Raw genomic sequence first — 24,017 nt, 5'->3', positions numbered from 1 at the left:
GAACTAGAGCGTATCATGCTTAGTGAAATAAGTCAATCGGAGAAAGACAACTATCATATGATCTCCCTGATATGAGGACATGGAGAAGCAACATGGGGGGGTAGGGGGATAGGAGAAGAATAAATGAAACAAGATGGGATTGGGAGGGAGACAAACCATAAATGACTCTTAATCTCACAAAACAAACTGGGGGTTGCTGGGGGGAGGTGGGATTGGGAGAGGGGGAGCGGGCTATGGACATTGGGGAGGGGAGGCGAACCATAAGAGACTATGGACTCTGAAAAACAACCTGAGGGTTTTGAAGGGTCGGGGTGGGAGGTTGGGGGAACAGGTGGTGGGTAATGGGGAGGGCACGTTTTGCATGGAGCACTGGGTGTTGTGCAAAAAGAATGAATACTGTTACGCTGAAAAAATAAATAAAATGGAAAAAAAAAAAAAAAGAAATGGCAAAGGGGGACTTTGTGGGTTAAGCCTCTGCCTTTGGCTCAGGTCATGATGCCAGTGTCCTGGGATCGAGCCCTGCAACGCATTGGGGGGTCTCTGCTCAGCAGGGAGCCTGCTTTCCCCTCACTCTCTGCCTGCCTCTCTGCCTACTTGTGATCTCTGTCTGTCAAATAAATAAATAGAATCTTTAAAAAAAAAAAAGAAATGGCAAAGGAATTGAATAAACATTCACAAACGGCTAATAGTGAAAAAAAACAAACAAACCAAAAAACCCTGCAACATTAGAAAAATGCCAAAAAAAAAAAAAAAAGCCACAATAAAATACCACTTCATACCTATAGAGATGCCTGTAAGAAAAAGATGGCCAGAGGCGCCTGCATGGCTCAGTGGGTTAAAGACTGCCTTCAGCTCAGGTCAGGATAGCAGGATCCTGGGATGGAGCCCAGCATTGGGCTCTCTGCTCAGCAGGGAGCCTGCTTTCCCCTCTCTCTCTGCCTGCCTCTCTGCCTACTTGTGATCTCTCTGTCAAATAAATAAATAAAATCCTAAAAAAAAAAAAAAAAAAAGGTGGCCAGTAACAAGCGTTGATGAAGATGTAGAGAAACTGGAACTCTTACACATTGTTGGTAGAATTGCAAAGTTGTACATCCATTTGGAAAACAATATGGCATTTCCTTGGAAAGGTAAATGCAGAATTACCAAAAGACCCAGCAATTCCACTTTATGCATATACACAGGAGAACTGAAAAATGTCCATGCAAAAACACGTACACAAATATTAATAGCTGCATTATTCATAAAAAGTGGAAACAACCTAAATGTTTGTCAACTGATGAGCAGATAAACAAAATGTGATTTGTCCACACAATGAAATACTATTTGACTATAAAAAGGAATGAAGTATTAACTCATGGTAGGACATGGATTGAATCATGAAAACAAACTAGATGAAAGAAGCCAGGTATATAAAATCACATATTGTATGATTCCACTTACAAGAAATGTCCAGAATAGACAAATCGTTAGTGACGTAAAGTTAATCAGTGGTTGCCAAATTGGGGGGGGGGGGGTTAAGGGAAAAGTGGTGGTGATTGTTAATATGTACAGGGTTTTCCTTCTGGTGAAAATATTCTAGAATTAGATAGTGATAATACTTGGGATAACTCTGTGAACATATAAAAAAACTGAATTATACACTTCAAAAGGTTGGACTTCATTATGTAGAACTGTTATTTAATGAAACAAAACAGACCCATGCAAATATGACCACTTAATCTTTGACAAAGGTGTAAAGGTAGTTCAATGGAAAAAGGACAGTCTTTTAAACAAATGCTGTTGGAACTGGTTTTCCTACATAAAAATGGAGCCTCTTCTTAAAATTGATACTTTACAAAAAACAACTCAAAATGGATCTTACATCTAAATGTATAAAATAAAAATAAAACTTCTAGGAAAAAAATAAGAGAAAATCTCCATGACCTGGGGATTAGATGAAGACACCAAAATGACACCAAAAGCATAATTAATAAATAAAACTGAATTTCACCAATTAAAAAACTTTTGCTTTGCCTTCTATCCTTCAGATGTGAATCCGTCTCTACTATGGTATCTAATTGGCTTATTTAAGGTCCTTTCATAAGAAGGGGATCTACTTCTTATAGGCTCATCTCTATTATCTTGCTAAGTGAGATAAAGTTTAACCACACTAGGAATGAAACATTTCTCCCCTCAGCAGGACAAAGCTACTCACTATTGCTTTCCTGTTATACAGTTCATAAACACTCTCCTAATCTTAAAAAGCAAAATAATAATAACTAAAATAATAAAATCTTTTACACTGACCACTGAAATCAACAAAAACAATAAAGTTTACAAGTACATCTTTAAGTACTAACAGATTAGGGATTAGATCTGATAATCAGATAGGAAGAGAGGGGAGGTTAGTTTATAGCAGAGAGAAAGAAAAGAAGCAGAGGGAGGAAAAATTGAGGACAATGTATTGATCTCATAAATATGAACACAAAGTCTAAAAAAATTACTAAATGTAGTCCAGCAGATTAAAAGAAAATACATCATTACCAACTTGCTATGGCTTATTACATAAATGTAAAAATAGTTCAACATTAGGAATCGCATGAAAGTAATTTATTCCATTCCTGGATAAAGGAACTCACATATTCAGGTATTATCTGGCCCTGTGCTAGGTATGTTTCACTTGCATACCTCTTGCTCTCATAAATACCTTATGATCACCCTGGAAATGAAAAAACTTATGTGACAAAATTAAATACTTATTCTCAAAAACTTATTAATATAGGAATTGAAAATCTCTAATTTGATTAAAAATAACAGAAACCTATAGCAAATATCACACTTTAAAAAAAAAGAAAAATAAAAACGGAGTTCAGGAACCATTAAATTAAAGACCTAATAAATATCAACAACTGCAGAGTATAAACCTTATCTGGATCCTGATTCAAATGGTGTCTAAAAATTCATGTTTAGGGGCACCTGGGTGGCTCAGTGGGTTAAAGCCTCTGCCCTCGGCTCAGGTCATGGTCTCAGGGTTCTGGGATCGATTGATCCCCGCATTGGGTTCTCTGCTCGGCGGGGAGCCTGCTTCCTCCTCTCTCTGTGTCTGCCTCTCTGCCTACTTGTGATCTCTGTCTTTCAAATAAATAAATAAAATCTTTAAAAAAAAATTCATGTTTATATGACAACCAGGGCCATGTGTACACAGATAGATATTTGATGGTAATTAGGAATTATTAATGTTCTAAGTACGATAATGGTATTGAGGTTTTTTGTTTTTTTTTTTTAAGTCCTCACATGCTAAAGATACACAGTAAAATATGAATAAATTAGATGTCTGGGATTTGCTTCAAAATCATTCGTGTTTAGGGAGTGTCTAAATAAAACAAGGCTGGCCATTTAATGATAATTTGTTGAATCTGGATATTGGGTATATCAGGTTAATTACATTAGTTTCTCTACTTTTAGATATGTTTGGAATTTTCCAAAGTACAAAGTTTTAAAACAGTTTTTAATTATCAAACCCAAAGGAAAAAAAAATCAAACAAAAGCAAAAAGCCAAACACAAGAGAGAATATAAATGATCAGAAAACCTTCCACAGATATTATTATGGAATACTGTTTTATTTTTCAAAAATTTTATTACTTAACTTTTAATTGAGACATATACATAATTGCACTAATTGAAAATTTATAGTTCAATGAGCCATCACCAGAAAACTCACTTTATCCGTGTAAATTACCACTTAGGTCAATAAATAGCATATGACCAGCAGCCCAGAAGCTACCCTACTAAACAATCCTCTCAACCACAACCTCTCCCACTTCCTGCCAATAGGTAACAACTCAACTTGTATTCTAACTTCTTAGATTATAACCATATAGTACCTTATAATTTCTGTCTGACTTCTTTTGCTCAAAATGTGAAATCCACCCATGCTACCGCGGTACAAGTCATTGGTTCTTTTTCATTACTTTATAAGCAAGTTATTCTCAAAATATTGTCAGTAGATTTCTGGGAATCTCCAAGACCCTTTCAGAGTTTAACAGAATAAAGTTCACTGGGACATATTTCAGATTCCATGTTGCAAGTAACTTAAAAACAACAACAACAACAACTACTTGTCAAGTTCTGGTGTAGAATCAAAGAATATTCACATTTATCTGAAAAGGCTATTAAAATACTTCTCCCTTTACAGTAACACATTTATGTGAGGCAAGATTTCTTCCTATACTTCAAGCAAAACATGTCACAACAGACACTGCAGATACAGACATGAGAAATCAGTTGTCTTTTATGAAACCAGACATTAATTCGCAAAAATGTATAGTAGTGCCACTCTTCTCACTAATTTTTGTCTGGGAAAGTACAGTTATCATTTTACATATTTTTACTTAATGTATGTTATTTATGGTCTCACATAACGGCTTTCCTACTGTCATTTTAAATTTAATTGTGGTGATCTGAGACCTCAAAGTTTGAAGACTACTGCTGTGCAGTGTTCCCTTATGCTAATACGCCATAATCAATTCATCCATTTCTACTGGGGATGGACAGAGGGGCTGTTTTTCATCTCAGACAATAACAAATAAGGATGCTATGAATAATCTTGTACATGTCTTTTGGCACACATTATGTCCCCATTTCTGTTGAGATTATACCTTGGAGTAGAACTGCTAGATCACAGGACATGTTTTCATTCAACTTTTAACAGATACTGTTTTCCAAAGTGGCTATTAAGTATTTGAAATGTGGTTAGTCTAACTAAGATAGGCTATATGTATAAAGTTTATACTGGATTTTGAAGACTTAATATAAAAACACTGCAGAATATCTCAGTAATTATTTTCTATTGATTACATGTCAAAATGACAGTATTTTAGATATACAGTAGTGAGTTAAAAAATTTACATTAATGACACCTGTCTCTTTTTTTAAAATATGGCTACTAGAAAACTTAAAACTATGTACATGACTTCCATTTGAAGCTCACATGATGTATTTTGGACAGTGCTGCTACATGGGGAAATAGAAGTAAAACAGACCAATACCAATACTGGATATAAGAAGTCTGAGATGTGGGTCACCTGGGTGGCTCAGTGGATTAAAGCCTCTGCCTTTGGCTCGGGTCACAATCCCAGAGTCTTGGGATGGAGCCCCCGCATCGGGCTCTCTGCTTCACGGGGAGCCTGCTTCCTCCTCTGTCTCTGCCTGCCTCTCTGCCTCTCTCTCTCTCTCTCTCTGTCAAATAAATAAATAAATGATAAAATCTTAAAAAAAAAAAAAAAGAAGAAGTCTGAGATGCTCCTGAGGGGGCACCTTTTAAGGAAGACTGCCTAAAGGAGGTAACATCTAAAGGAAGGCCAAAGGACAGGCAGGAGTTAGCCTAATAAAGAAAGTGATACAAAAAGGAAGGTAAAGCCAGGCAGAAGGTACAGAGTGTGCAAAGGCCAGCAGATAAGAGAAATATGTTTAGTATAGCAAAGACATAGTAGAGGGTAGGGGAGTGGTGAAGGGAAGTAACAAGAGACAAGAAAGGAAAAACTAGCCAGATCGATCATAAGGGGCCTGGTGAGATATCCCTGTGTTTTAGGAACAGGGCCCTACTGTTGGGTTTTAAGCAAGAAAAGTACATAATTATATCTGTACTTTAGAAAGGCCACTCTGACTGCTGTTATGTATATAACTGAATCTAGACAAGACTAGAGCGAAGGTTAGTTGGGAGCTGTCACAACAATGTAAACAAACAAACAAACAAAATGATGGGTCTCTATACAAAGAGAACAGCAGTAGAGAGATGTGAGCCTTAGGCAAAATCACTTCTCAAATGCAGCTTCCACTATACTTACTTCACAGATATTCTGAGGATTTAAGCAAGGCATTTTTCTGTAAAGGTGTTCTGTATTCTTAGTCTTGGTAAAAGGTTCTAGTGTCACTAGAACAGGTATTAATTCAAGAAATTGAATTCTATTTTAGAATATACTGGATACAAAGATTCATCTTTTCCCCAACTTACTAACCTAAAACCTAAATAATGTTTTAATAATCAATGAAATTAAGTCAGATGAGAAAAGGCTTACTTTCTTACTTATGTTTAAAAGGTAAATCCCAACTGCTAAACATGGTACTGTGCTCCATTTAATCAATTTAATATTAAAAGATTAGCACCATTCCCCATTTCTCTAGAAATGGAAATGTAAGTGAATTAAAGGTAGATATCAAGTTACTCTCATTGAGTGGTATGGATGTGAGTGTAAAACAATTGCGCTTTGTCACTAGAGTCAAGTAGGTAACTCTTCTGTCAGCTTCATTTACTTTGAGGTTTCAGGACCTTCTAAAGTTGTCTCTTCTGTAAATAAACTATGCAATCCAGGGGAATAAAGGTAAAAAGGTCAACTACTTTCTCCAAAATTTTCTGAAACTTTCTAAACTACTAATACACCCTTGTCCCTTCTAAGATAGAAAGCATTTTAATTACCACTTAATATAAAGCATCTAACTTCTACTCTACCAGTTGCTTCTTGCCTGAAATACTCTTACAACACTGTAGCAAGTTACGTTCTCTACTTATTTCACCAACAAAAATGACAGTCCTTAGAACTGAGTCCTCCACAGGACTCTCGTTAAGCCTCTTCCCTTATAACCGAAATCCTCGTTCTTGTCACGTGTTGTACAACTGTTCAACACCATATTCCTTCTTGCATTGAGTGTTCTTGGCCTTCCCTTTTCTAGCTTCAATAACAGAAACTTACATTCTTAAGGGTCTAAAGTCCTCCACTGAATTATAGAAGCAAATCCCCTTCAACCTCTTCTCCCTTCTCATCACTCTCACCTGATGCCATGTCATAGTACTTTAGGAAATCTCCAGCTTCCCACCCTGAAACTTATAGACCTAAGTACACTGGCACCAATATTTTCCCTCTTCCCTGTCGTGACAACAGAGGAAACATCCCTTTCTTTTCTATCAAAAAGGCAATCCATACTCTTCTGTCCACACCATTACTATTACCTTGGTCCAAGGTCCCGTGTCTCTCACCTGGATCACAGTCCAAACCTGATCATCCCATATCTACTCTTGTCTACTTCATAATAATCCTCCACACAGTGGACAAAAGTGACTGTTTTCAAACCATAAATCATATATGTGCACTTACACTCCCTGTATAGTTACACTCAAATAAATCCAACTCTTTACCATGGTTTCCAAAGCCCTGAGCTCCTTCCTGCCTAACATTCCACGTTCATCTTGCCACTCTCCTGTGTGACCCCTGTGCTCCAGCTGCCTTGGCCTATTCATTTACCTGTGACACACCAGCTCTTCCACATCAACACTTTCCTGATTCTGGGTCTTTCACATCTGGTTCCCAAGGGCGAGACTCTCTTTTCCCAATCACAATATGTTGTAAATGTTACAACAATAAATGTTGTAACATTTGTAGGTCTTACAAATGACTCTACAAAGAAGTCTTCCTCTAATCACCCTGTGTCTGTTATTCACTATCAGTGCCCCTTATCGGTTTCTTATTATTATAACTTATTCACTAGACTGTCAACCTTATGAGGGCAGAAACTCTGTTCATCAGGTTATTGTGCCTTACAAAGTGCCAGATAAAATCAAGTGCTCAATGAACATTTGCTAACGGAATGAATGAGTGAAGAGACAGGGATTAGGTTACAATCCTGGCTCTACTATTTCCTAGTGGTTGATCTTAGATAAGTCACAACCTTTCTGAGCTTCAGTTTTTTCTTCTATAGAAAAGGGACAAATACCTTATAGGATTGCCAAATGGGACCTACTAAAGATTAACTGGCAATGAATACAGACCAAGCACAGTATCTGCACTTAATTTAACAGATGTTAGTTTCCTTCCCTTCCTTCTCTAGCCTAGATAGTGAGAATTCCTTAGAGTAATTCAGTATTGAAACTAAAAATACAGAGATAGGTCTATATATACACCTATTGTTACATATAGTTAGAAAAAAAAATGACATGTAACTGAGCAGATAGATTGGTAACAGAATCTAATCCTGTGCTTTAGAAAATGGGAAAAAGTAGTGTATATCTATCACCCACTCCTCCCCAAAAAACGGTGGTGGTAGGGGAGGGTGAGGAGAAAAAGAGAAGAAACTGGAGGGAAAGGTAACCTTAGAAATCATAGGTCATTAACTCAACTTCAACTCCCAAATTTAGAACAATCTTCATTTACCTATAAAGACTAGCAGCAAGAACAAGATTAAAACTCATTCTAAAATAAAAACATTTTTTGTTTGCTTAAATCTATGTAAATCTCCTCTATATTTATTTACCCCCTCTTTCACCTTTCGTTCTTTAAATTGTAACAGCACTGATAAAAGGTAAGGGGAAAAAAAAACAAGAAGAAAAAAATCTCAACTACAAAAACACCTCAGATCAGAAACACAAAAAGGTTTCACTGTTTCCTTAATTTCTTGATAAGCTTTAGATTGTCTAACCACAAAAGTCAGTCCTTTCTTTCCATTCTCTTTAACTGCTGCTCGCTTTTCAGCCTGACATCACTTTTATGTTTTTGTCAGAGATTTTACTTTCTAGGAACCTTCTATCATTTATCAGACATCATTCAAATCTCCTCCATATTCTTCCTGGAACATAGCTAGCCCTGTGAAAGCGGTCATTTAATATTTTCTGCCTGATAACCGCTTAGAATTTTATAGAATGTGCTGTGTACCTTCATAGTGTCATCAGGATATGGATATAATTTAGATTCTAAACCCAAGGAAGGGTTTATGTTAAGCAATTAATTGTTTTATTCAACATATTTTATGTAATCAAGCTTGACTTTTTTAGAAGTAATTGGAATCTGGTTTAGATTTTTTTCTCATGTTCCAGTTATTTCTACAACCTTTCTAAAATTGGAACTTCTAGTCTATCCTTAAACTGGAAATTTATAAAATGCTGCTGAATGTTCCATAAAATTCATGGGAAAAGACTTCACCGTTAGATATAAAATGCAAGAATAAAAAGAATATTTTATGTTATCACAACCTCTAGAACAGTACTGTGTAGAGCAAAGACTTTTGACTATAATTAGCTGAATACCAGTTTAAAGAAGAATTTTATCACAGGCCAGTCAGTGCATGCCAGGAAGAGTTCTTAACTGCTATCAAATGCTCTGGCAGCAAGTGGCCAGAAACAAACCATCTGCAACTCTCCAAGGCTATCGTAAAATGATTATATATATATATATATATATCATCCAACATTTCAATACCACAAACATTTCAAATTACATTTTAAGGTCTCATCTGGGGCAGTGTTTTTCAAACTAAGAACTGCAATCTATTAGTGGGTCCAAAATTAATGAGTTTAACCAGCAAATGAAGAAAGGAAGGGTGAGAAGGAGGGATAAATAGAATATAAAATGTTGGAGTTAATCACAGGTAGTAAGTATTATTTCATAATCTTTGTTTTGTTCTGTATACTGCGAGTAACATAAAATGTATTTTAAGGGTGGGTTTCAGCCAAAAAAAAAAAAAAAAAAAGTCAGACAGACAGCAATGAGCTGGGAGACAAACAGAAGTGGAAAAGGATAAGCAACTGGAACTGTTTCGATCACCAAATTATGGGCTGGGAGATGAGCCAACCAACCAACACCTTCTGTTGACCAGGAGACTGTTTTGGAAATCTCCATGCACTTGCAAAAGCCAGACACCCCTATGTGAGATCTGAAGAAACACCTTCTCTTACAGTAGGCCTACAACAATGCCCAGCAAAGCTCATAGATGCTCCCACTAATGTTTTTATCCCTTCAAACTTTCAAAAGCAGAGGTCAACTTCTACTTTCTACTAACTCTTAGGCACATTCAATAGTTAAGTCACAGGTGCTAAGATACAGCAGCTCTTGAAAGATAATTATTGGTTCTCGAACAACTACTTCTAAAAAATATTAAGTATATTTCATATCACAATTTGATTTCACATAAAGCTTTGACATTAGGCAAAGTAATGTGGAAGTGTGAAAGTCACACTATTTCACTAAAATGATCACATTTAATAGTCACGTACATAGACAACTGAAATGGCCAGGTGAAGAGAATAAACACCAGAATAAACAGAATCTTTTAAAAAGATGTATGAAAGATTCCAAGATTCAAGACACAACTTGGAGCCATTTAATATTGCCATTAATGAATTAAGAGTCATTCTGTGAAGAGTTAGTATTGGAATTGCCTAAATATTGGCCAACCTGCATTTTTTCACTGAGTCTATGTTAAGTGTTACTATGAACACTCAGCTGTTGTTTCTTAGTTTTATTTGAGAGAGAGAGAGTGCATACATGCAAGCCCAAACATGGGGACAGGGAGCAGAGGGAGAGGGACAAGCAGACTCTGTACTAAGCACAGAGCCCAATATGGGGCTTGATTCCCTGATCCTGACATCATAACCTGACCTGAAATCAAGAATCTGAAGCCTAACTGACTGACCCACCCAGGCACCCCTGAATACTAAGTTCTTTTTATGATGATTTCTAATTATTTTTGAGGCCACTTAAAAAAAATAACACTTTTTGGTGCATAAGGGACAGTTTCATAAATTATAGCTGATATCTGTTCTAAAGGTCTAAGGTAATGGATATTTCTCAGGACGTATCCACCAGTCCTCACAACTAGTGCATATTCCAGTTAAACAAACTCCACTACTATTATAGAAGCACATCTCCCACATTATTGTTACAGGGTTTTTTCCCCTCTCTCATATAAACTCACATTTGGCTGAAGAGACAGAAGAGGACAAAAGTGCAGCTATAAAGAGAATTTCTCTGGTTGCAGGGTGAAGGGTACCTTTTATCTCCGCTCACATAGTTTAATGTTCTGCCTGCCTCACTACCTCCTTTTTTCTTATACTTTGAAACTTGCTGTGGCGTCAGACATCAGCCCTAGCACAATTACTTGCTACTTTTATTACAAAGTCCCCCCACGGCTGGAAGAGGAGTTTCATTCTTTGCCTCCTAACAATTCCTCACCGAACACAAATTCCAAAAAGGTAAATCTTTGGTAGGTACCTACCAGAAAGTCATTTTGTGTACAAGTACAAAACAATGTACCAAGACAAATTACTGGGTTCACAGCTTCTTATCCCTGGAGGCAAAAAGACTTCTAGTTCAAACACTAATGACACAGGGTTTAATGAAAGAGCTAAAAAAGCTCATTTATTTATCCGTTCTGATCAGGCATTATAAGATTTAATTTTGACTATAGCAGAGGACAAAGCAGGACACTTCGAATCACCCTAGATTAAAGATGCCTTCTTGCTTTCTTCTCTCTTCTGGGCCATTACACCAAACCTAGAGCAGAATTATACCCACCTTCAGGCTAGACTAAACAACATAATAGCTTATTGATCTCTGGTGTAGACCCAAACCCACAAGTCATCAGGCAAGTAGGGATCACACTTGATGCAACTAACACTCAAAAGTCATGCACAGGGTTTTCTGATCACTCACAAGCCTACCACTGGCAACGATCACACTGAATGTGGACCAAACCTTTCTCTACCCCAAACAAACAAAAATAATAATATGTTAATCAGGTCAGGCAGCAAGCAGTACATTTTGAATCACACTGAAAAACTATTTTTTGGTTGTCAGTGTTAATTTATGTTCACTAAATTCATCGACAGTAATTTCTCAGGTTTTCAAAGTTACCATCATTCAATTCCACAGATTAATTCTTTCAAAAGAGGTAATACTTGCTGGTGAATCACGTGCTGACTTAACTCCATCACCTCACCATGAGTGGATGGAGGGTTTGTGGCAAATGACTTAGACGTTTTCTAAGTGAAATCCCCAGAGAACGGTAACTTCTAATTATTTCCTTCTGAAGATATCAAAACCCCATTCTAAAAAGTAAAGGTTAACTGTGTTCATTGAGACACCTTTTCAACGCGTTTCACTCAAAAACTAAGACCGGTGAAGTCAGAAGAGGAACTCAAGTCTCAAACAATGAATGCTCTTGCTAATTAATTCCATTTAGCGCTAGTTCAGACCCTGTTGTAATGTAAAGCTTAGTCCTCACAGACAGGCTTCAGCCGTCTCTGAACCTCAAAGGAGTACATGCAACGCAATCCACAGACTGGAATGAAGCAACAGTGACAACATTAGCGGCCAATGATGGATGAAATGACAAATGAACTTGGAGTCACGGTCACGGCAGACATCTACGCCCTAAGGGAGAGACTGAGGTGGGGCTGGAAACTATTTTCTGGCCTTCTCCCGCGTGCTGCTTCTGGGGAAGGGACAGGATCCAGCACGCCCGGGATCCACGGAGCCTCGGCCTCCGAGGTGCAGGAGTGGGAAGAGAGCAGCGGGCTGCTTTTGCAGGGAGTGGAGAAGATGGGGGATTCGTACGGTGGGAATTTCTCTAGGGAGAGAACTTCCAGACGCCGGAAGGGTCGGGGGTGGCAGGACCGTCCCGACCATGGCGAGGGCGACCTCCTCTTCCTTCTCACACAGTCATACATCTTTGTGTGTGTGGATTGTGCAAGGGGCCCTCCAGCCCAGGTCGGGAAGTGCGCACGCCACCCCCTCGCTCCACCGGGACTCCCTCCGGCCGGGACGCCCAAACCCCTCTCAGACAACCCCTAGGGTCCGGAGATGGTAAGTGGACGAAAGCATCTTCGCGTGTGGACACCCCTCGGGGCATCCATCCCTCGCCGGGTCTTTGTCCCGCCGGCGGCGGGGGTCTCTCCCCGGTTCTCGCGGGGAACCCCTTGTCCTGGAGGCCTCGGGGCCCAGGGTCGCCCCAGCTTTGTTCGGTCAGCGGGGCGCAGGGACGCGGACACTTACCGTACACTCCGGCGAGGAAAAGCAAGACCAACGCAGACCTCCACCGCGGAGACTCTTTTGTGCTCCAGCGACTGGCCATAACCACGGCAGATGGAGGGAGCGCGGAAGAGATGGAGAAGGAGGAGGAGCTGGGGCCAGACGCCGCCGCCACCGAGCCCCCGGCTGCTCCCTGCGCGCTCCGCGGCGGCGGGAGGGGGAGGGGAGGGGCCGCCGCCGCCGCCGCCGCCGCCCGCCCGCCCGCGCTCCCTCCCTCCGGCCCTCCCTCAGCAGCGCGCCAGCTCCCACCCCGGGCGGCGCGAGAGCCCTACGCCGGGCGGCCTTCCCGGGGGCAGGGGCTAGTTGAGCGCACACAGGCGCGAGGCGAGGGGGCGGCGGAAGCGCGACTCCGGCCTCGCACCGCACAGGCTAGCCGGCGCCGCCACCCGCCAGACGGAGCGCGAGCCGGGACCCGCGCTCATCCATGCGATCGGTAATCACCTGGCCCGCCTGCCTTGGTTCCCGCCCCGCGCTCCTCCGGACTTTCCCAGTGTCGGGCCCATTTCCCCGCGACTGGAGCCGGAGGAGTAAGGCAGTGCCAATCGATGAGTGAGCACGCAAACACCGGCTGCGAGGTTCCTGAGAGCTGGGGGAGCGGGGGCCCGCAGCGGAGCTTCGCTGCAGCCCGAGGCCTCCTTGCTACCCCTGCGGGTGGTGTGAGGACAAGTTGGGAGGCTGAGGCCGGCTGTGCTTGCGGGGAGAGAGAGTGAACGGAGTCCAGGAACTTGGGACATCCTCTCCTTTACCCCTGCGTGCCTCCGCTAAAAATCGGCACGGAACTGGGGTGGGTAGGTGCTAGTTAGTGCTGCCGCCGTCCGCCCGGCCAGTGTGCACGCGTGCCGCCGTTCCGGTGCCGGACACCCACGGTCACGGTGCCTGGCACGAGTCCAGAAGAGCTAGAGTGCGGTGCTCTTCCAGTCTGGCGTGGAAGCCGCGGGAGGCAGGTTGACATCCCGGGGGCGGGCGGGGAGCTGAGGGGCTGTGGGAAATCGGCCTGGGTGCGCGGCTGGAGGAAGGGAGACGTCTTTCTGTACTTCCTAATTTCGCTAAGCACCTTCCCCCATCACCGCAAGTGGAACGCCTCCTTCCTTTAGCACTCCGAAGCACTTTCTAAATACTTTTGTAGTGCTACTGGCATGCCTGACCTTCCGTCGTGTATTTTTTAAAGTGTGTGTCTGCACATCTTTTCTCCCTTACTAGGTTTATCATTGGTCTTTACGTGCACCCTCCTGGCTATTCATTGAAGACCTACAATGCACACTGTGCTGCCCCATAGACAGATTATCTCTTTGTAATCCCTAACAACCTTGTGAGATAAACATTACTATCCACATTTTATAAATAAGAAAATGAGACTCAGGTTAAATTACCCATAACAATATAACAAATAAATGGTTTGAAACCATTTTTCTTATTCCAAATTCAAGACTGTTTCCTCTATATCACAAACTCTGTAGCACAATGCTTAATGCATAATATGGGTAAATGATAAATTTTAAGATATACCTTTTGGGGGGCGCCTGAGTGGCTCAGTGGGTTAAGCCGCTGCCTTCGGCTCAGGTCATGATCTCAGGATCCTGGGATCCAGTCCCGCATAGGGCTCTCTGCTCAGCGGGGAGCCTGCTTCCCTCTCTCTCTCTCTCTGCCTGCCTCTCTGTCTACTTGTGATCTCTCTCTGTCAAATAAATAAATAAAATCTTAAAATATATATATATATACCTTTTGGAAGGTACATTTAGGCTTTTCCTCTATCCCCTACCAACTTGTTCCCTTTAATATTTTTCCCCCCAGGAAATAGTATTTCAAAAGATGGAAAGTTTATTAACAAACAATAGAATATCCAATAATTAATAAGTTTTGTATCAACTGACATCAAGAAAAAACAAAGAATGACCAAACTGCAAAAAATGTTTTCCGTTCTCACTGGAGAAAAAGGAGCAGCTTCACTGTTTCTCATTAAACAACCTGCAGTGTTTTACCTAGTGTTAGGATTCTAGACTCTGTTTTCTTATTTCTTCAGATCTCTTTCTAGAAATTGTGTTGCCATGATCACTGTGCTTAGGATGGGCCACAAACAACATGAAGAGAGACTAGACTGCATCTAGTCTCCACTTTTTAAGTACCATTCAAGGAGCAATATCCCCAAGATATGACATACAGTGTCATCAGTCCCTTCACAGATGCATTCACACCCCTCCTACCCCTACACTTGCTCATCCACCCTGACCTGTCTTCTGGGACTTGCCAAGTTCTCAAACTGGTCTTAGGGTCCATTTGAAAACACTTAGTATTTGGCAAGGAATCCAAAGAGCTTTGGTTTACGTAGATCCTATCTAGGGATATTTACCATTTACAAATGAAAACAAAAGTTTAAAATATTTGTTAATTGATTTAAAATTAAAAAATTCATTATAAGTTAGCTCTGTTTTCCAAAACAAAACAAAAAATTGGTGAAAAGTGTGGCATTGTTTCCATCTTTGTAAATCTTGTTGTCTGGCTTAACAGAGGACAGCTGGATTTTCATATCTGCTTCTGCATCCAATCTGTTACAATATGTTGTTTTGGTTGAAGTATATGAGGAAAATTCAGACTCGCACAGATACATAATTGGCAAAGGGAGGATCTCATGTACCTTCCCAGGGTTCTCAGATAAAGCTTTGAGAATGTTGATCTAGGTGTCTATATTAATAGCTTCAAAACCTAAGTATTTTGTTTCTCATTGCAAAGAATTAATAAATACCCATTCTGAGATATTAGAGGCTGCGCGCTTCAATAATCACCAGCCAAAGATATTTATGTTTCATGAAGGAACATTTTTATTTGTACAGAATCTAATTCTGATAGAATATCAGACATTTGGTAAACAACGCAGGGCAGAAAGTTATTCAAAGTTACCCCTTTTCTTACCTAATCTATCTAACGAGGCATCTAAATGTCTACTGGGCTAATGTGTCAAATAACTCATATACAAAAAAAGCACTTAGAAATCTATAAACAGGGGCACCTGGGTGGCTCAGTGGGTTGATCCTCTGCCTTGGGCTCAAGTCATGATTTCAGGGTCCTGGGATCCAGCCCCATATTAGGCTCTCTGCACAGTGGGGAGTGTGCTTCCCCCTCTTTCTCTGCCTACTTGTGATCTCTCTCTCTCTGTTGAATAAATAAATAAAATCTTAAAAAAAAAAGAAATCTATAAACACTGTATAAAGTGGTAAGTATTGATAACAGTTCTATTGCAGTTGGACTTGGCTTGGCTTGGCCAGGGTTCTGATCTGCATCCCATAGAGCATATAGCGTGCTCCTGAGATATGGTTCTTAACCTGGGTCCCTGCATCCACAGATGGGCTTCAAGGGGTCTCTTAACCCTCCTGAAGTTGTATTAAAATGTTGTGCTCATGTCTTTTCATAGGCAGAAGTTTCCTTATATTTGGGAGATTCTTAAAGGGCTGTGTCAACCATTAAAAAAAAGTTTAAGACAAATTGAATGAAACAGCTATTTGAGTTGCCTTTTAATTGCTTTCCCAATGGTTCTCAAACTCCTCAAGGCTTGCCTTCAGGAGTGGAGAAGTACATGGACCGTTTCTTTTTCCCTTGTCATATTCTGAAAAGGGTCACAATTCTTCATTTTATGGAGACACACCTTTAAATAATCCTGTTGTTTTGATTTTAAACTTCCTTTTCCTCCTCGTTTGGTTAGCACCATATATGATGGTTTAATTTTCACTCTTGTCACCAATAAAAATTCCTTCCTTCCTGGTGTAGACCCTGCTCCATTTAGTAGCATTTGAAAATCTCATCAACACTGTGAGGTTAGACTGGGGATTTAAGTCTACCACTCTGAGCATCATCTTTTATTGGAAAGAAAATTTATTATAGTGGTTTTTCTGCTTGGCATGTCGCCAGCAAAGCTAAATCTTTTAACTCCTCCTCAAAGGAATATTATGTTTAAAAAAGAAAAATAAACTTGATAAACACATGTAACTAAAAGGGAAAGAAAAAATTTTCAACTTGAAGTTAAATAAATGAGATATCTTTACAAGCAAATTGTAATTTCCATTGGAGTTGTGTAATATAGGATAGCAAATGAGATCCATCAATCTAGGCAACTTCTTTACCAGTTCCCAAGCACATTTATTGTGGTTATTATTTATTATGTTCCGTGCTCTGACAGCATACCCAGCATTGTACCAAGTAGTCAAAGACATAATCTTGGCTCTGAATTAAAGAGCCCCATTCCACATAGATTTAGTTTTGCCTTCATAAACCCAACTTCTTAATTGCAAACCCAACTGTAGAGAATGCATGAATTTCTAGTGCTAACAACATCTATCTCTTGTAGGCTATGTAACAGTTGTCCCTACCAAGAATAGAGAGTGAAGGGGGAATTAACTACAGACAATGGTACTTAAAAATGCTCAGCATTTTTGTTGCTGTTTAACTGCTAGGTTTCCAAATGTACTTCCATGTGTTAAGTTCTTCCGATGACTGATTGAGGTTGTGAACTGGAAATGCACATGGGATGGAATCTTACTTAACCTCTAGGTGCCCCAGAAGTGAATTTGGCAATTGTGTTGGCAACCCAATGGCTCTTTATTGCCTAATTTCAGACATATATAACCTATTTGTTTAAATTTTGCCCAAGTCCAAAAAGGATTTTCAATCTCCCAGTGTATTTGTAGTAGACTGTAGTTGCTAAAAGTTTATGTCTTAAGAGTTTAACAGAGCTGACTTAACTTTGGTCGAGTAACCTAGCCTTTTATGTCTCTTATTTCCACCTACAAAATCAGGGGGGAAATGAGGTGTCATTAAATTATGTACATGCCTTAGACGGGGTAATAATAGTTGCTCATATATATTGAGGGCTTACACTCAATGTATGTTTTACGCATTTGGTCCTCACGGAATCCTGTGATGTTGAGACTGTATTATCTTTTTTTTTTCAAATGAGTAAACAGGCACAGAGAAGTTCAGTAGTGTTCTCAAAGATCACGCCGGTAGTAAATGATCAGCATTTAAACTCAGACCATCTAACCCCAGATCACACACTCTTAATCATTCTACCAGATTGAATGTAGGTAAAGCACTTAATACAATGTCAGGCTCTTAGTACTCAGAAATGGCGGCTACTATTATTAAAACTATAACTAACATAACAAAAGAAAATGCTTATTTTCTTATATCATACAATTTAAAATAAAGTCTATAGAGTTAGTCTCTCTCTCTCCCTTTTATTTCTTGAAAGTAGCTGATACTACCTTTAGTTTAAGTTAGACATAAGCCTCTTCATTTCTTTTTAAAAAGAAAAGTCATTTTTTTAAAGTTTTATTTCCTTGAATTTTAGATAACCTCAAGTGAGTATCAGTTAGATGAAGCATAAGCCTGGCTTTCTGATGCTTGTACTAATTTTTTTTTCAGTGACCTTGTAGTCATTATTTATAGTTTCCTTTGAAGATCAGAGAACCTTAGGTTGCTTATTGCCCTAATCTTTAGAAAAGATCTATGACAGATTTTTCTGATCCCAAAGAATACATCAAATCATATGAAACTGCTCAGTTATCAGGCCATGAAAACAGAGGTCATTTCTACTAAAGAATAGATTACTCCAGCTCCATCATGAAAAGAATATTCTCCTTGGAAATACCCAGGTGGGTTTGCATTTTGAATATGTACTAGCTGTGATGGTAAAGAACAGTCTAATCCTTTCGATTCCTGCGGTCCACTGCCTCGCTTGCACAGCAGGGGACGTGAGAGAAATAGTGTCAAAAAGCATTTCAGTATAAAAATTGTATTCCCGTACTCAATGAAATGAATTAAGTAACTGAAGAAGAGCTAAGCACCTCAGAACATTATGTCCGTTGGTTCTGGTCACCAGGTCACTTAACTCCAGTCACCAAAACTTTTTTTCCGGTTTATTATTAGCTCTGCTTAAGTGCAGATGCTCCTGAGTGGGAGACCCCAATTTATACATTCTCATCTGTGCAAAATTTTACAAGATACTTTTAGCTCTTTCAATGTGGGACTTAAGGGTCATTACTGGCGATTAGCAAGTAGCGAACTAGTTCCACGGAAGCTGCTTCTGCATTCTGGTCAATGAGAAAGAGGACACAGTCCCCACAGCAGGCTGTGCTGACGTTGCTGTCTCTGGATGAGATTCCCAGCAGCGCTAACCTGCAGTACTCCTGGGGCTAGGAGGATATGTAGGCGCCAGGCTCCTTAGGACATTTTGCCTTTTTTTGTTGTTGTTGTTGCCTCACACAGGCAGAGCAGAGAAAATCAGTCCACCTGCCTTGCCCATTTATTCTTTCCCGCTCTCTTCCTTTCTCTCTATTCAGTGGATGATGTCTTCCAGAAAGTTGGTTCTCAGTGTTTTTCACCCTCATCAGAGCAGTTAATCTGTTCCCTTTAGTCCAGGCTTTAAACTGGTTTTGGCAAGCCACCTCAGGGGCACTCCTCATTAACTCAAGAAAAGCATGTTAAGAATTGAGACACAGACCCATCTCCGAAGATGGGGGAGTTACTTTGAATTCGCTCATGCCATCTATGGCCCATGGACTGCTGTGCATTTGCTAACCCGAAGAGTCAACTAGCATATTTGGTTGCTCCCTTCTTCCTTGAGGGAGGTGGATAAAGAAAGGAAGAGAAAGGTCCAGCGGGACAGGGACTTTTGTCTGTTTTGTTTACTACTGTATCCCTTAGCCCCTAGAAGAAGTTCCAACTCCTGGTAGATGCTCAGTAAATATGTATTGAGTGAATGAATAAGGGAGTTGAAGAATGAAACAGATTCTTGGGGAAAAGGAGAAGCAAAGCTGTCAGGGCAATACAGAGAACCAGTAATTGCTGTGACGTTAGTGTCCAGGTGGTCTGCAGAAAAGGCTGCTTGTGTCGGAGCCCACACACAAATGGAGTGAACCATTAATTCTTGGTCTTCTAGGAAGAGCCAATAACCCTCACTGCAGGATGAAGATCATATCACCTGGTGTGCCCATGTTCAAGATACTACTAAGTAAGGTTTTGGAAAACTATTCTGGTGTTGAAGCCATAGTTTTGTACAATTTTATTGCTAATGTTTAGTATTTCTGGTATACCACAGGTTAAATGGGTAGTTAATGGCTTTTATTAATTATTAAATGGGACCTTTGTTCTCCATCTCAGCAGAAATCCTCAGAAGAGAAAGCTTTTCAAAACTTTCTTCTTTAGAAAACACACCCGGCTTCAGGGGTGTGGATTCCAATTCTATTATCTATGAAGTTAAGCTGAGTTAGTCTAAGTGATGAAATCAGTGCCCAGTGTGAAGTCAGGATCAGAGGGCAGAAAAGGGAACCCAGATGGTGAGAACTTCGCAATATGAATTCAAGATTTGCTCAAGAGATCATGAATGTCTGGGTCCTCCGTCACTCACATATTAAAATGCAAGTACAGTGGTGCCTGGCTGGCTCAGTGGATAGAGCTTTGACTCTTGATCCCAAGGTTGTGAGCTCAAGCTCCACACTGGGTGTTGAGATTACTTAGAGAAATAAAATAAAATCCTTAAAATGTAAGTACAAAGAGCACTTTGCAACTTCTGGATTCCAAAGTAAGTTATTTTTATTATTTATCATTTGCTATTTTCAATGTTCTCTCCATTAATATGAATTTGCTGAAACTGATTATTCAGCAAATTAAAATCAATTCTTTAAGACTTAACTAGAATATTGTTGGGATTTTCATAATAATTCACTTCATATTTCGGAATACTTGAAACATTCAAAAGATTGTGAAATGTGGAAGTTCACATTACCTAGTGCAATTGTTTAATGGGGGAGCTTCTATTCTGTCAGGCTAGTCATTGTAGATAAAAAGGAGCTTATAATCTAGCGGGAAAACCAATATACCAATAAATATAAGTAACACTTATATCTACCAATATGTATACCACTAAATATAAATAAACACTTATATACAAGTAACAATATTCATTAAGTGAATATTTACTGAGCACCTAATATGTGCCAGTCATTTTTCCAGGTACTGGGACTGGAAACATGGGCACAAACATGGTACCTGCCATGGAGAGGTACACACACAGAAGATATACCACAGGGGAGAGTTGGAGAAGTCCTCACAGAGGAAAAATACTTGATTTGAGAAAGGAAGCATCAGCCGCAGATTGACAATAAAGGAGGTAGGCCAGGGGTGACAGAAAAAGGTTCCAGACAAAAAATATCAAGTAGAAATGGGAGAGGAAAGTAAGGTGTGATATGGGAATGTAAATAGTTTGGTATTGTTCACATAAAACTCTGTCTGTGTGTGTGTGTGTGTGTGTGTGTGTGTGTGTGTGTTGAGGATAGGCAAGAAATAAACATATAATCATAAATTATATCATAGGAGGTCTTAAATGACATGCCTGTATGTGTAGGTTTTATTCGGTAAAATGCAAGAGATGGGGAGTCTTGAAAGAATTGTGAGCAGAGGAGTCACGTTCCCCTTCTGATGGAGCTTGGAATGGGCTGGGGAGGGAATCTGGGGACAAATCAGGAGGATATTAGTGCAGTGAGGAATGAGATGGACTGGTGACTGCTTACTGGCCATAGTAATGGAGAGGAGTTAACATAATCAATAGTTGTTTGGAAGATGAGAATCTATGATTCCCAGATTTGAAGTTTAAGCACCTGGAGGGTAGCATCTTTCCCCACGACAGAAAATATGGGAGAGGGAGTGAGGTGGGGAGAAGAGGACAAAGAATCAGGTGAGTCTAACTTTGGGCCAGCACATTCAGGTAGAGAAGTCTAATGCACAGTTGGATATGCCGTATATCCCAGAGGAGAAAAATGGGCTCAAGATAGAAAACTACCAGCATCGATAGGATTGCTTTTGGAGAGGATGAGTTTAGAATGAAACATGAATATGCATATGGAAAGCATCAGTATTTCAGGGAATAGAAGTAGTAGAGGGAAAACAAATAGCCAGAGGGTAGGAGGAGGTGCAGAAAAGCCTAATGTCACAGAAACCAAGCAAAGACTATGTTAAGGATAAAGGAGGGAGCGCCCAGGTGTCTCAGTGGGTTAAGCATCTGCCTTGGGCTCAGGTCATGATCTCAGGGTCCTGGGATAGAGCCCAGCATCGGGCTCTCTGCTCAGCAGGGAGCCTGCTTCTCCCCCTCTCTCTCTGCCTGCCTCTCTGCCTACTTGTGATCTCTCTCTCTTTCTGTGTCAAATAAATAATTTAAAAAAAAAGGATAAAGGCAAGACAAAGAGTGTCAATGTCAAAGAGAGCAAGTAATAAAAGGTCAAGATGTGAAGAGGAAAGAATAGAATTGGCTGCAAGAAAGTCTAACATACATATCTGAAGGCTTCCACAGGCCTTTAATTTAGATCAAGGATGAATTTTTGGTGACCCATATATTCTTTTCTTACTTCATCAAGTATTTTAGCATTTCCCTGCCTCAGACCATTATGGCACAGTATTATCCATTTTGAATTTAAACTTAATTTCCAAGTTCAGCATGGGCCCCAGTGTTGAAGGGACAGAGTTTGTCTTCCTCACCCAATATTTCCGTATCTCATTATTTCCCCTCTTCCTTTCCAGCCTTACTCACATTCTCTTCCTCTGACCTCAGACTCCTGACCTGTTCATGCTTTCTGACCCTCATCTTTTGCCTCAGAAATGACTCTCAGGAAAGACCTTCATAAGCGAACCCATCTTGAAGCCAAAAATGGTTTCTCTGCCAGGAGTACACGGGAGAAAACGTTAAACATCTGAAGCAGACATTTCAGGGTGGAATGTCAGTGGATGAGGGAGAGATTTGGGGCCAGGGAAGTTTTCCCAATGCCCGTCTCAGGTGACCTCTTACCACAAGGCAAATCCTTGCCTTAGGTAGAAGATATGGCTGTGCCAGAATGCCTGATTTTTCCTCCTGGAACCATACTAAACCTTTAGAAGATGTAAAGGTCACAAACATTCATTATATCAGTAATGTTCTTTTTGGAAATTATATTTTTGGCTGATACTATATCAATGTACTTAGTTGCTAACATAATAGCCAAAGAACACATATCCTTTATCTTGTTTAATGCCAATTACCCTGTCGCTATTTTGCTCAGAGCTATTGGAATAACTTCAAATGTGGTTTGGGACAGACAAGTTCAACTCTACAGAGGCCATGTGTCCATGTCCACTGAATCAGCTGTTTCCTGTTGAATTTTTAAAAGCAATATTAATGACTGACTTTTGTACAGCCAAGTAGCTTGATCATGCTTTTAATTTAATTCAGTTGTTAGGGAAAGGGAAACGATCCCATTAATCATTCTTTGAGGTTCCGTTTACGCATGTGGCACAGATACTGCATTTCTTTTCTTTTTTTTTTTAAATATTTTATTTATTTATTTGACAGAGAGAGAGGTCACAAGTAAGCAGAGAGGCAGGGAGAAACAGGCTCCCCACTGAGCAGAGAGCCTGATGCGGGGCTCGATCCCAGGACCCTGAGATCATGACCTGAGCCGAAGGCAGAGGCTTAAACCACTGAGCCACCCAGGCGCCCCCAGATACTGCATTTCTTACAACAGTCTCTGCTCAAGTTCTTTGCTTGGAAATAAGGAATAGCTCAGTGAGTGAAAAATTTTATTGTTCTGAACTTTGTTTCTAAAAGCGAAGGTAAATGACAAGAGGATTTGCCTATTCTGATATGCAATGGGAAGCCAGATTAACATTTTCTCAGTGTATCATTTAAAATGTGTTATGCTTTCATGGATATGTTTGTATCTCATGTAAATTAGTTATGCTCTTAATCCTCTATTTACACTTAAGCCTCAGGGAACAAGGTTCCTAATAAACACATCGTGTAAAAGTATTCCTTTTGCAAAAGAGAGGAAGAAGTGGACTAGTCCAAACATATTCTCCCCAGCAAAGGCCCAGTATAGAGGCATGTGTGGATCCTGGGCAGGAAGTTCCATGGCAAGGTCCCAGGGACTGGAAGCAGGAGATTAGCAATGTCTTCCATGTAGATTCAATTTGTGTTGTGTAAGAAACACAGAAGGAAAATCTTTATCACATCCCTGAATGATCTGACTAGAATAAATTGGGTGAACAAATAATAACTATAGTATTTAAGGAAAAGTACTCTCTGAGAAATAGAAGCATTACTCAAAGATGAGAAACTTATCACCAGAAAAGAGAGCTAGGCATAGAAATGTCAGAATAAAAATAATCTA

General features: G+C 40.1%; 1 protein-coding gene across 2 annotated transcripts in view; it reads right to left on the bottom strand.

Annotated features, from left to right (window-relative positions):
- Nucleotides 1-13,019, bottom strand: part of LRP12 (LDL receptor related protein 12) — a 79,517-nt gene extending 66,498 nt beyond the window's left edge. Inside the window, exon 1 of one of the 2 annotated variants that reach the window (XM_046027621.1) lies at nt 12,799-13,019. In XM_046027621.1, the coding sequence (XP_045883577.1) occupies nt 12,799-12,877 (79 nt within the window). In that variant the 5' untranslated portion in view covers nt 12,878-13,019. The remainder of the gene's footprint in view (nt 1-12,798) is intronic. The other variant, XM_046027613.1, reaches the window with a different exon arrangement.
- Nucleotides 13,020-24,017: the final 10,998 nt, after the last annotated feature.

The sequence above is a fragment of the Meles meles genome, chromosome 1, assembly GCF_922984935.1.
Source record: "Meles meles chromosome 1, mMelMel3.1 paternal haplotype, whole genome shotgun sequence".
NCBI classification, from domain to species: Eukaryota; Metazoa; Chordata; class Mammalia; order Carnivora; family Mustelidae; genus Meles; species Meles meles.
Note: the sequence above shows the minus strand (reverse complement) of the source record. Positions and strands in the feature narration are given on the sequence as shown.